The sequence below is a fragment of the Rosa chinensis genome, chromosome 7, assembly GCF_002994745.2.
Source record: "Rosa chinensis cultivar Old Blush chromosome 7, RchiOBHm-V2, whole genome shotgun sequence".
In the NCBI taxonomy this organism is placed as follows: Eukaryota; Viridiplantae; Streptophyta; class Magnoliopsida; order Rosales; family Rosaceae; genus Rosa; species Rosa chinensis.
In genome coordinates, this window is record NC_037094.1 from 18,832,059 (window position 1) to 18,844,667 (window position 12,609).

The window sequence follows — 12,609 nt, forward strand, 5'->3', positions numbered from 1 at the left end:
AAAATTTGGAACGACATCGTAGTGGGTAATACATGGAGCTATATAATTAGCTGACGTGGCTTAAAAAAAAAATAATAATAATAATAACAATAATATAAATCTTTTTCGTTTGGAATTGGATATCTAATCCACTGAAAGACTTTATTTAAAGGTTTGTAGTTTATTACAAGTCTTGGAGCTCCTCTTTCTAGTTCAGAAGCCTTCTGAACATAAAAAGCTGAGCAACTCCATGGAGATTTACTATGTCTTATCAACTTTTTGTCTAAGAGGTCTTGAATTTCCTTCTTACAATATTCTAATAATTCATTGTTCATTTTGATTGGTCTAATAATAATAATAATGATAAGAATAATAAGAATAATAATAACAATAACAACAATAACAATAATAATAACAATAATAACAATAACAACAATAATAACAACAATAACAATAATAATAACAATAATACCTCATTATTTTGTTACCAATGACCCAAACAAGAATTAAGTCCATCTCCCTCTAAAATCTCTTAAATCCCGATGACTTCTGAATCGGGATTTAAGAGATTTTAGAGGGAGATGGACTTAATTCTTAGGCTGAGGTCTCTGATGGGGCACCCAAGCTTACCAACGGTTTCACTGCGCCTCTCTGCGACTTACTACCGGGAACACAAGTTGCTACTTCCTCAAAGGACAACCTCTAAAATCTCTTAAATCCCGATGACTTCTGAATCGAGTAAGCTAAACTGGAATTGAGGGGCTTAACTGGGTTTGGAATGGCTTCACAGTATTTGAAATAGATTGACAGGATTTGGAATTCTTAGACTGCTAATAATTCAAGAACCTTTTTGCACCTATCTAGTCTTTTCCTAATCATTGAAATAATAATTTGAAAGTTTTCAAAAGGAATATTATATAAATTATAACAATCATAATCAAAAGATTCTGGATCTGCATGAAGAAGAACAACAGGATATTTTCCTTCAACAAATCTTTTGTTGTAATTCTAGTCTACGTAGATAGAATTGATATTCAGCAATTTTACTTTTCAAGTGAGATATTAAAAACATAATGAAAATAAAGTTTTGAAGTCAAAGGTTCCTATTTTGTATATTTCATTGTAGCTTTTCTTGGGTAATTTCCAGTTTCCTACAATTTCAGTTAAGCTATGAGAAGACCACTCCTCACAATTTAGCATAGTATCTGAAATACTACTCGATTCAGAAGTCATCGGGATTTAAGAGATTTTAGAGGGAGATGGACTTAATTCTTAGGCTGAGGTCTCTGATGGGGCACCCAAGCTTACCAACGGTTTCACTGCGCCTCTCTGCGACTTACTACCGGGAACACAAGTTGCTACTTCCTCAAAGGACAACCTCCTAAGGTTTGGGTCTCTCTCTCACTAACTTCCCTCTCGGCCTTTTGGCTCTGATACCAGAGACGTATCCCAGGGTACAGGTGCTAAGCTGGATTTGGGGCTTTTAACCTAATATCATTGCAGAGTTCTAAGCCTGTGGTGTTAATTGTACTAATTAACTGTCCATAGGTTAAATCTCCATAAGGAATTTCATTACCATAAGTTTGTTTTAACTTTTGTCTAATTTTTTCAGCAAAAAGATTTGGTAATCCTGATATGAATTTTTCTTTCCATACAGGTTGGTTTGAGTCAGTTCTAAGCATGACTTTTGAGAGGAAAACATCTTTGTACCAACGAAAATCTTGAAGCTTTTTACATCTTAGATTTGTAAGGGTTTCGGCCATTCTATCTTTGATTGCTTTGTGATCACCGCGAAGTAAAAATCTTTTGTTTAAAAGATCATCTTGAAACTTTGTGATACATAGCACTATAGCTAAAATTTCTTTTTTGATAATGCTATAATTTTGCTGAGCTTGGTTCCATAAACCTGAGGTAAATCTAACCAATTGTTCAGGCTGGTCGTCTGCTAATTTTTGTTTTAAGATTCCACCATATCCGATGTCGGACGCATCTGTCTCGACAATCTTAAAGGACTCTGGGTCTGGTAGCCCTAGACATGGTAGGGTTTTGACATAAGCTTTGACTTCTCTAACTATTTGAGTATGAGCATCCGTCCAGGCTGGAGGGGTTTTCTTTAGCCTTTGATAAAGGGGTTTGCACACGACTGTTAGTTTCTCATAAAAGTCAGAGATATAATTGAGACATCCTAAAAATCTTTGTAATTGAGTTTTATCCTTAATTTCATCAGGAAATTTATTAGCAAACTCAATTGCTCTAGATATTGGGACTATAGTACCTTGTTTGATATTGTGTCCTAAGAATCTAATTTCTGTTTGAAATAATTTGATTTTTGGTGCTGACAACACTAAACCATTGGTTTTAATATTGTAAAAATTTGGGGATCTCTAATTTCTTCTGCAGCCATTGAGGATTGAGTTGGCGAAGCTTGCCTAGTTTCTTGTTCTTCTACTGTGTAGAAGGGTCTTGGTATTGTAGAGGATTCATCTAAATTTCTTAAATTAAGGTTTCTGAAATTTCTTTCATTTTCATGTGAGATTGGGGTTGATCGGCTAGATCTATTTGAACTTGAAATTTGTCTGCAGAGCAAATTGTTTCCTGAACTACTTGATGCAAAGCGTATATTTACACTTCCATCAGAATTTTGGGAAATATAATCTACTTGGTGGCTTTCTATGGGTTTTGGAGGAACTGCTTCATCAAGTTTCCACTCAGAGGGTAGCTCGATGTCAGTCCACTTTATCATTTTGGGTATGACAATATTTGACTTTCTCATGTCTGTTTCTAATAATAGAGTTTGACCTTTGGGATCTGTAGATTTTGCTTTTGCACTTAACAGAGTGTTCATTACTCTGTAGTGAATTCGGTAAATGACAGCCAGGGGTTGTTCACCTGGAGACATGTCATAACCATGTGTTTTGACATTTAAGGTTAAAGTTTTTAAGAGTCCTGGATCATTAAGTGACACAGGAAAGTTTGGAAAACATTCAAAGTGAACGGGTCCGTTGCATAGACTTGATTCAACTAATCCTAAAATTGAGTCTTCAAAGTTTCTGTGTCTACAATCACGTAGAGCAACAAAAACAGAGGCTTTGAGACCATTTCTGGTCAAAGGTTGAATTCCTACTTGTACTGCACCTATATGCAAATACTTGTAGTCTTTCTTTTTGTGTTCTGCTAAAGTCTTTGGAGTGAACATTTGAATAACTTGATGGTCAGAACCTATTTCAATGGTTTGTTCTTGTGTCTTAATTGAATATAAAGTTTTGCTTGCCATCTTGCAAAAATCTGTTTAGAGGCAAGGTTTTGAACATCTTTTTCTAAAACTGACTTTGCTGCATCAACTTTTGACGTGTTTCTTGCCATGCATGAATTTAGTCATGCTGGAGAGTAAAGTCACCATTATTGAAAATCTTGGTCATGTCACCATCATTTGCTTGAACTAGTCTTTTGAGTAAATCTCTTTTGTTTGGAATTGGGTATCTTATCCACTGAAGGACTTTGTTTAAAGGTTTGTAATTAATTACAAGTCTTGGAGCTCCTCTTTCTAGTTCAGAAGCCTTCTGAACATAAAAAGCTGAGCAACTCCAGTAATAATAATAATAATAATAATAACAATAATAATAATAATAATAATAATAATAATAATAATAATAATAATAATAATAATAATAATAATAATAATAATAATAATAATAATAATAATAACTAGTCTGCAATCACATGCTTTGCATGTGCAAGCATTTTTTTACTAAAAAATTAATATTTGTAAATAGTGTTAGATATCTGCAGAAAGTGGGTAGGGGAAGTAAGGGTAATGCAGATAGTGGGTAGGGGTAGTTATCTGCAGAAGAAATTTTTTGTTTTTTGTTTTTACTTTTATGTTATTTTGTTAATTACATTTATATCCCTAATTTATTAAATATTAATTTAATATAACTTATGGTGTGAGGGTATTTGAGTATTTTCACGTCTACTTTGGCTAACAAACCCTTTTCTCTTTTTTTTTTTTTTTTGAATAAAGGGCTGGTGCGGCTGCCCTCAAGCCTTGATTAATGAAACCGTCGAATACAAGGGGGGGACATTAAGCCTAAACCCCTGATTACAATAGGCACCTAGAGTACATCCTGAAATAATATCATGAATCTCTACTAAATAATTGTATTCACATACGCACCAACTAGCAAAGAACACGCTCCAGACGGTTCTATTTGCTTCCCAGCGGTGACACAATGGAAAGATAACTCGATCTGCAACTCGAATACAGCATAGCATAATATCCATTCTCACACCCTCTTCTCTTAATAATAATAAGAAGAAGAACAAGAACAAGAACAACAACAACAACAACAACAACAACAACAACAATAATAATAATAATAATAATCGTGGTAAGAAGTTCTTAGATAGTGCTCTCTCCCTCAAAAGAACTTGTTTGAAAAACAAAAATCCAAATTTTAATTCGTAGTGGAAATCCATGTATCTACGTTTTGTGGGAAGCTGATGAAATAAGTTGTTGGGTCCGATTTGGATTTTGTAATTGTCGTTCTCAATTTCCTAATTTGTAGGGTAAAACACTAAAACCCTACAGTACCAAATTGATTTGAAGCATGGATCAATGGAAAGGCAATGACTTTGTAGGTGTTTCAGCTCCTTCGACTCAGCCTCTTGGTTGTGATTCCAGATTTGTTATACTTGTCCTTCTCTTTCACATTTACTGGTTTAGCTTCTCTAATCAAATGGTTGTTGAGTAAAAATATTGCACACAATGAGCGTAAATGTCACCAAACATAATTTCACTCGTATTCATTTAGTGAATAGAGTTTTAATTATTTCGGGTTCGACCCATTCAAGACAGAATGTGTCTCTTAATTACAATCTCTTATTAATTATAGGGAAACGACCTTGGATTCCATTTATGAAGAAACCAATTGTGGATGTGTGTTTGTTTGTTTGTTTTTGCAGCTGCACCCGGATATTTGAATGGGTTGCCTACGTACCCTTGAAGAGGGATCAAGCCACTCGTAGTTCAAGAGTTCCAATGGGTGTATGGCCCATTGGAGGGTATTGGTTTTTGGAATGAGAGTAGTGTTTGGATGAATTTGGTGTGAGTGAACTAGGGATTCGATTTTCTTGGATTTGTGTCTGATGTCATTCTGCAAATGTTTTGACTTTTCTGGTGTTTGGATGAATTTTACTGGTGAGGTCAAGGATTTGGATTGAATGAATTTGACTTGTGGAGTCAAGGATTCTGTTTGGACTTGCGGTTGCATCTAGTGGGTCACTAGATTGCCTATATACCCATTTTGGGATCAAACCGACCGTAGTTCATATGCATTTGTATTTCTTGGTTTTGTACCAACTTTTGTGTTCGACGGATGTATATATATTTCTTGAATCCATCAGATGTATTTCTTTTGCGGACATTCTGATTGTAAAGTGTCTGTTGATTTGAGTACCCGATATACTGAGGTTTGCAGTGGGCCTTGAGATTTGGAATGGACTTTGGGCTGTAAATTAATCGGGCTCAAGCTTCCGAAGTAGACAGGCTCAAGTAAACAAAGTGATTTGGACACCCATTGCGAAGAGTTGAGCTTTACAACTGACGGTCTCTGATTAAGATTGCTGAGCGCGACCTATTAATATAGCCTCTGGAGTATACAATGACAGCCATGTCAACGGGCTTTCTAGCATTAAATGCGGCTGTTGATGAACAACCATTATTCAATGCATTGATTCTTGTAGGAGCAATACCATTTAGGAAGGCTTCAAGCATCGAAACGAGACTGTTCATGAACTAGCTACCGTTTTGTTTTGATGCGTTAAGCATTGGAGCATTTGAGTGCAGCCATGACGGGCTTGGGAACACACTAATAGTTGTGGTCGTTCATGAACGGCCTATTAGAGTCTTGGAGGGCCATAAGACATATGAGGATAAGTAGAGAGGCTTGTATCAGAGGGAAGGCATACATATACCTGCAGATTTTCTTCTTCTTTCCTCTGGCAGCGAAACTTGGACCTGTTTCTTTTCTCTCTTTCTTTTCTGCGTATCGTCTTCTGCTCTTTGTATTTCTTTCTGCTCTGTCGCTTTCTTTTTCCTCCCTCTGCTGCGTATTTCTCTTATGCTTTCTCTCCTTCTCCCCTGCCCCCGTTGTAGCTAGAAGGAACACTATATATAGGCATTCAAGATCAGCTGGGATTACATCTTCAACTTTAAATTATTTAAATTTCAAATCCCCAATCTTGAGCAACCGTCTATAGATAGCTTCTTATCTCTTTGTCATTCCAACGTGGCTAAGTCCTGAACAGCCACACTTCTCACCTTGCATGCATATATTTGAACTTGGATTTCAAGATGCAGGCTGGACATGTTCTAGATAATCCAATCCCCATTTTGAAATATTTGAATGATTCAAACAAGTTTGAATTGCATGGTCAGCAAATATCCCATTTGACGTTGGCAAATATGCAAGAAGAATCTTATCCAAGCTAGGGGTCTAATTTTCAACTAACCCGGCAATCTTCTTCTTTTCTTTAGAAGTTTTGTACTTCTGTGGATAAATGCCAAGCCTTGTACATCAAATATCTTGCAAGGGACTATTTTTCAAAACTTTATTATTAATTTTCTTTTTTGTTTCAACAATGGCTTATAGCTAGGTTAAATAATTAGAAGGGTTGATTGGTTTGAAGGAGATGAGCTTATAAAGTTTTGGTCTTGGCACAGGAAAAAGGTTGAAGTAGAATGATGCAGAAACAAAAGACCCAGTTTCTGCAAGAAAAATGCAGAAAGCTGACCATGAAATCCAACAACACTCTCCTCCACTCTTAGATTCACTATACTGGAATACATGAAGTATGCTTTTACGCATAAAAAGTTAACAGGCTTAACATCCTATGTTAACAGGATTACGATTCACGATTGCTTCTCCCTAGAAAGATGATGATTAGGTTTAATCATGTTTTGTTGTTCTATATATAAGCCCTAGAAACAGTACGTAGTATTCTCCGTAATACGCTGTTTGATCGATAAAACTTACCGATCGACCACCAGCAATGGTAAAGAGCACCGAGCGCGTTTGCTACTATGATACGTTAGGCCTCGAACCCAACTGCTCGATGGATGATGTCAGACATGCTTACCATGAACTGTCCAAAATATACCACCCGGACAAATACAACTCCAGTTGCGGCATGCCGAAAGATGAAGCCTCCGCCAAATTTCTAGCAATCAAAAAGAACCCGATGAGTGAGCCTTCTACGACTCCTACCGCCAGACCTACGCTGTGCCAGAGGCTTTCAACCCCGACCTCGAAGCCGCCTTCGACAACATTAATTTCAACGGCTACTCCGACTCCGGCCGCGGCTTTTATAAGGTCTACTCCGACGTTTTCGACAGGATTTAAGGCAATGAGCGTGCATTTCATGAAAAAAATGACCCGCCGTGGGGTTCTGTTCACAACCCTCCGCGCATGGGAAATACGGACAGCCCGTATCCTGAGGTTGTTCAGTTATATAACTACTGGCTCAACTTTAGTTCCATAATGGATTTTTGCTGGGAGGAACCGCATGATGAGTACGATTCTGAGTCAGGTCTCCCGCAGAAGAGTAAAGCTGTGGTCCGCCTAAACATGAAAGCTAGGAAGAAGGCCAAGAAGGAGTACAACAACAAGGTGCATGCGGAGTTTGGCATACAATGCCAAGAGGCTTGACAGGAGGGTCATGCAGATGACGGCGAAGACGGAGGAGGAGAGGGAGATGGAAGAGGAGAGGGAGAAGAGGAAGCGGTTAAAGAAAGAGAAGTTGGAGAAGGCGGTTAGGGAGTATGAGGAGCCGGAGTGGACCAAAGTGGTTGAGAGGAGGAGAAAATATGGTGATCCTGAGGAGGAGAAGGTAAAAGAGATAGAGGAATGGGAGTGTGTTGTTTGTAGGAACGGATTTAGTAGTGAGAAGCAGTGCAGAAATCACGAGCAGTTGAAGAAGCACCTTCGTATGGTTTCAGAGTTAATAGTATTGCAATCTAACCATCGTGAAATTGTTGTTGGGTCGATGGAGGACAAGAGGAATTATGAAGAGCTTGATAAAGAAGAGGTTTCGGTGAAAGCAAAAGGGGATGAAGTGGTTGGAGAGAGTGATGAGTTTTCTAATTGTGTCAGTGACAATAGGTGGGAAAACTTTAGTGAAGCAGTTGAATATGCTGAGGAGGAGGAGGAGGTGGATGAGATGGATGTTCTTCTAGCCATATGGTGGCAAGGGAAAAGGCTATATATGGAAAAGGTTGGTGAAATTTTTTTTGAAGCAAATGGTTGAGTACATTGCGACCAGTAGTCATGTGGATAACGATGCCGATGAGGTAGCTATAAAACATGATCAGCTAAAGCATATGAATAATAATGGAGGAGATAGGAAACCGAAGAGAAGGAGGATGGTGAAGAGTACGTACTAGAACTAACCAACTTGATTGTTCAAACAGAAAGGAATCAAGACCTGATTCTAGTATAGCAAAAGGAGATGATGATGATATATATATGTCCGGTTCCTGGGACACTTTATTTTACACATATTTTTACACTTCTCTTTAGCCATTAGATTTAAATGCTTTGAATGGTTTTGATTACTTTCAAGTATGATGTGGCAAATGATGTGGAAACAATTATATTTTCTTTAAAAAAACATAAAAACTTAGATAAAAATGATTTTATACAGAAAATCAAATCAAATTAGAAGATGAATGTCATCTTCTTCTTCTTCACGCAAAAAGAAGAAGAGGCATGGCCTCTCTCTCCCTCCAAATCTCCAACTGTATATTCTCCAAGTTAATTGCAGTACAATAATTATGTAATTGTTAAATATATTTTGATCGCAAAATCCAGTAAGATTGTGTAGATTGAGAAATAGAAAAACCACTCAATCTTCTTCATCTAGATCTAGATCGAATGATGGGTTGTGATTTTGGCCTAAAAGAAAGAAGAGGGTATGCAAACAATTGAAGACCCGAGAAGAAGAGAGATCTAAAAACTTGTAGTATAATAACTAATACTAACTTGATGGAATAAAAGAAGGGGATTATAGGAGGATGGATTTTTATAACACAAATTGCAGTAAGACAAAATGATTTGGGTGAGAAGATTTTTTGTAGCAAATCGTGTGAAACCTAAATGAAATGAAATCAATAAGGTATCATTCAAAAAATAAAAAAGTTGATTGTTCAACTCAAGGAAAAGGTGAGATGGTGCTGAAAGAAGAGCAGCAAGGTCTCTCAATCTCTCATATTTTCCAGAAGAAGAAGAAAGACGTTCATCCTTTATTTTTTGGTTTTTGATTTTCTTTATAAAATTAGTTTAATTGGAGTTTATCTATTTTTTCTGTAAAAAAATATTTATATAATTATTTCCATGTCATTTACCACATCATGTTTATAATGAATCAAGACCATTGAAAGTACTTAAATCTAATGGCTAAAAAGAAGTGTAAAAATATGTGTAAAATAAAGTGTCTCAGGATCCGGACCCTATATATATATCAAGAAAGGAGGAGTAAGAAGAGTAAAAGAGCAGAATAAAAGGAATGGAGGAGTGAGAATGGGAAGAGAAGAAAAGTAATGGTGGACAAAACTAGAATGCATGCATGGGAGTGGGCATGTGGTTTATAGGAAGGGATTTAGTGTACTCCATAAAAGTGCAGACTGGTTCCTTAGCAGTGGTTTCGAAACTGTCGTCGGTACAAATGTTTCCAACATATATATATATATATATATATATATATATATATATATATTGTAACGTATAAAAGGATTTCCTTCTTTCTTAATATCTCAAATTAAACAATGCAAAAAAAAAAAAAAAGGCACCGAGATCGGGTACCGCATGATATATCCTTGAAAAAGAAGTATAATCAAAATTCTCTATGCTGGTTAGCCTGGTTTGCACATGTGCAAAGAGAGTATATTAGAGCTTCATTTTTTTATCGAGTAAATTTTTACAGTTATACAGCCATTATGCATGCTCGTATAGGATTCCTTCTCCTACAGTAGAGAAACAAAAAACCAGCCAAACGTCTTACAATACTTCTTGACTTGGAAAAAACTGTATCGACTAAAATTCCCACATGAAAACACGTATATGCAATTTTATTCATGGCCTGGTTAACTGAAGCCCCATGCACGCAACTGCTTTTCCAGATTTACAATGCTTTTGCCCCGCTTCCACCCATCAAAATTGTCTTTCACAAAACATATCTGTATCAACTAAAGTTCCCAGCCGTGAGCCATGCAATCCCAACTAAAGTTCACTTAATTTACATGCAGCAGAACTCAAAACTTCATTTTTCTCTCTAATAATTAATTTATTACCTTTTCATATATATGTAGCTCCATTCCTATAGAATATAGATCGATTGTTAAGACATCATTTTTGCGCAGCAGCCACAATATTGTTTAGGGGTTACAAGGATTTAGGATTAGGATCCTAGCTCGTGAGAGGGAAAAGCATGAGTGCGCCGGGGTAGGAGAGATCATAGATGCATGCTTCGTTTATGAAGGCATGCATGAGGTTTGGTTCTCGACCAAATTATCTGAAACCCTAAAAAACATGCTCATGGCATTTGTTTTAACTTTTAAGGACTCCTTAGAGAAAAAAAAAAACCCAAATAATACTTCAGTCAAACATTTGAATTTGACAATGCTTGAATTAAAAATTAAAATTCAGAGGAGATTTGGCTTATAAGTTAAAGGGATCCCATTATATTAATTCATGATATTACAAGAGTAGTGCAAACATATTAAAACTGAAGATAATATAGAAAATTAAGAACATGCAAACATATAAAGTTAAACACACATATAACACCCATAAAAAACTAAAACTTGGCTGGGATCTTTATTCTTAAATTCGCAACTAGCAGCTCATGGCTTCTCACTAATTAAGTTGCTCTTCATTTTTTGCCTCAGCTTTCTTCAAAGCCTCCTGAGCCTTAAGTTGAGATTCTGTGGACTTCCTATCATAATGAGGCTTGTGTTGGTTATGGAAAGGGGGAGGGACCTTGTAAGACCTTTTGTTTCTGGTGTTGATTTCCTTGATTCATGATTTTCAATGTTCTAAAAACTAAGAATAGTTAATGTTGATAGAAGATAACTATGTTTGATTCTTGGTGCAATGAAAAGAGCTATCAGTTGTCCCTTTTTATAGCAAAAGTTGGGCAAAAGTCAGGAGTGGAGCGAATGAAAATACTGTGAGCTGCAAAAAATGGAAATACTGTGAGGCACAATTCATAAGATTTCTCTGGCTTGGTCTCAGGTTTTGGGCCTTTAGGTTTTTAGCCTAGTTGTTTTAGATAGATTGTTTGTCTATGCTAATAAAAGCTTTTTTAGAAGCCTTTGTAAAAGTATCTAGCTTTAGCGTACCACAATAGCGTATTCGGTGTCTAGAGTCTGATAGAATAAATTGCCTACGGAGCGAGTAGATTTTGTTAACATAGACTACTCTGAGCTATCAATGTCTGAATAGAATAGTCTACATTGTACTATTCTTTGGTCAATGAACTAGGGCCATATTAATTTTGTTCACACCCAATTGTTAACCTCAAGCTCATCAAATCCTAGCCGTTGGAGGGAGACTCTTGATAATTAATATCTTCTAATTATCAACATCTTTATCTGAAGAGGTTAGAGGAAACATGTATAAGTTAGAAGTTTATAATGAAATACAATGCCTCTCTTATGTGATAACTCCACACAACAAGCAAGGAGTTTGGGTTAGAATTGGCTAGGGTGGTATACAGGGGCGTTGAAGGAATGGATGGATTTCAAAACTTTTTAATTAGTGCGGAATTAGTTTAACCATTAAACTACTAACTAAACATAAAATCCATTCCTTTAACCCATGATCTTGGCTTATTGTGATATGTATATAAACATAGCATGCATAGTAAGGAAGAACAAAGAGGGAGTTTATGTTCTACTCACCCTTGGAGCGTGATCTCAATCCGATCCAAGTGAACCACCAAAGTTCCTCTCCTTGATCTCTCCTTGTGTGTGTTTCCTCCACCTTGAAGCACCTTGGATTAAGAACTCCTTCTTGTACTCCTTCTTGTGCTTGTAATCTTCTCTTTGATGTAGTAAGGAAAGCCACAAAAAGATATGGCCTCTAAGGATCTTCACCAAGTGAATCAAGAGATGAAGAAAGATGAAAGAAAAGAAGAAATTATGCAAGTGTTCTTCTTTCCTTTAATTTTGTAATGGACCAAGAAAGAACTCTTTCTCTCTCTCTCTCAAATCTGAAAATAATAGTGTGGAGACACACTTATTCTCTTTGTCCATGCTTTCACTTTTATATAATAGGAAATAACTCCAATTACTAAAAGAAAATATTGACTTTCATAAAGCCAATATTTTGGCTGGTCCATACTTGTTATTGGGCGCTAAAAATGTGTCTTGGGCTTTCATTTAAATCTCATTTAGTGAAGCCCAAGTCCACACGAAAACCCCGACAATCGTTTAGGCCCAATAGGTTCGGTTTTACCCGAAAAACCTAATTATGTCCAAATAATAAATCTAATTAATTATTTGGTCATAACCAACTCTTGTTTAATCTTCTTCATATACAATCTCAAGGATCCACTTATATGGTGTGCGATCTC

At 36.4% G+C, this 12,609-nt stretch overlaps 2 protein-coding genes across 2 annotated transcripts; both read left to right on the forward strand.

The window, feature by feature from the left end:
* Positions 1-7,029: 7,029 nt before the first annotated feature.
* LOC121050619 lies at positions 7,030-7,685 on the forward strand. Its single transcript, XM_040511359.1, has 2 exons — positions 7,030-7,380; positions 7,536-7,685. Exons 1-2 carry the CDS (start codon positions 7,030-7,032, stop codon positions 7,683-7,685), a joined length of 501 nt encoding a protein of 166 aa, XP_040367293.1.
* Positions 7,686-7,701: 16 nt separating this feature from the next.
* On the forward strand, positions 7,702-8,283 carry LOC121050620 (DNAJ protein JJJ1 homolog). Its single transcript, XM_040511360.1, has one exon. The coding sequence runs from the start codon at positions 7,702-7,704 to the stop codon at positions 8,281-8,283; it is 582 nt and encodes a 193-aa protein (XP_040367294.1).
* The last annotated feature ends 4,326 nt before the right edge of the window (positions 8,284-12,609 follow it).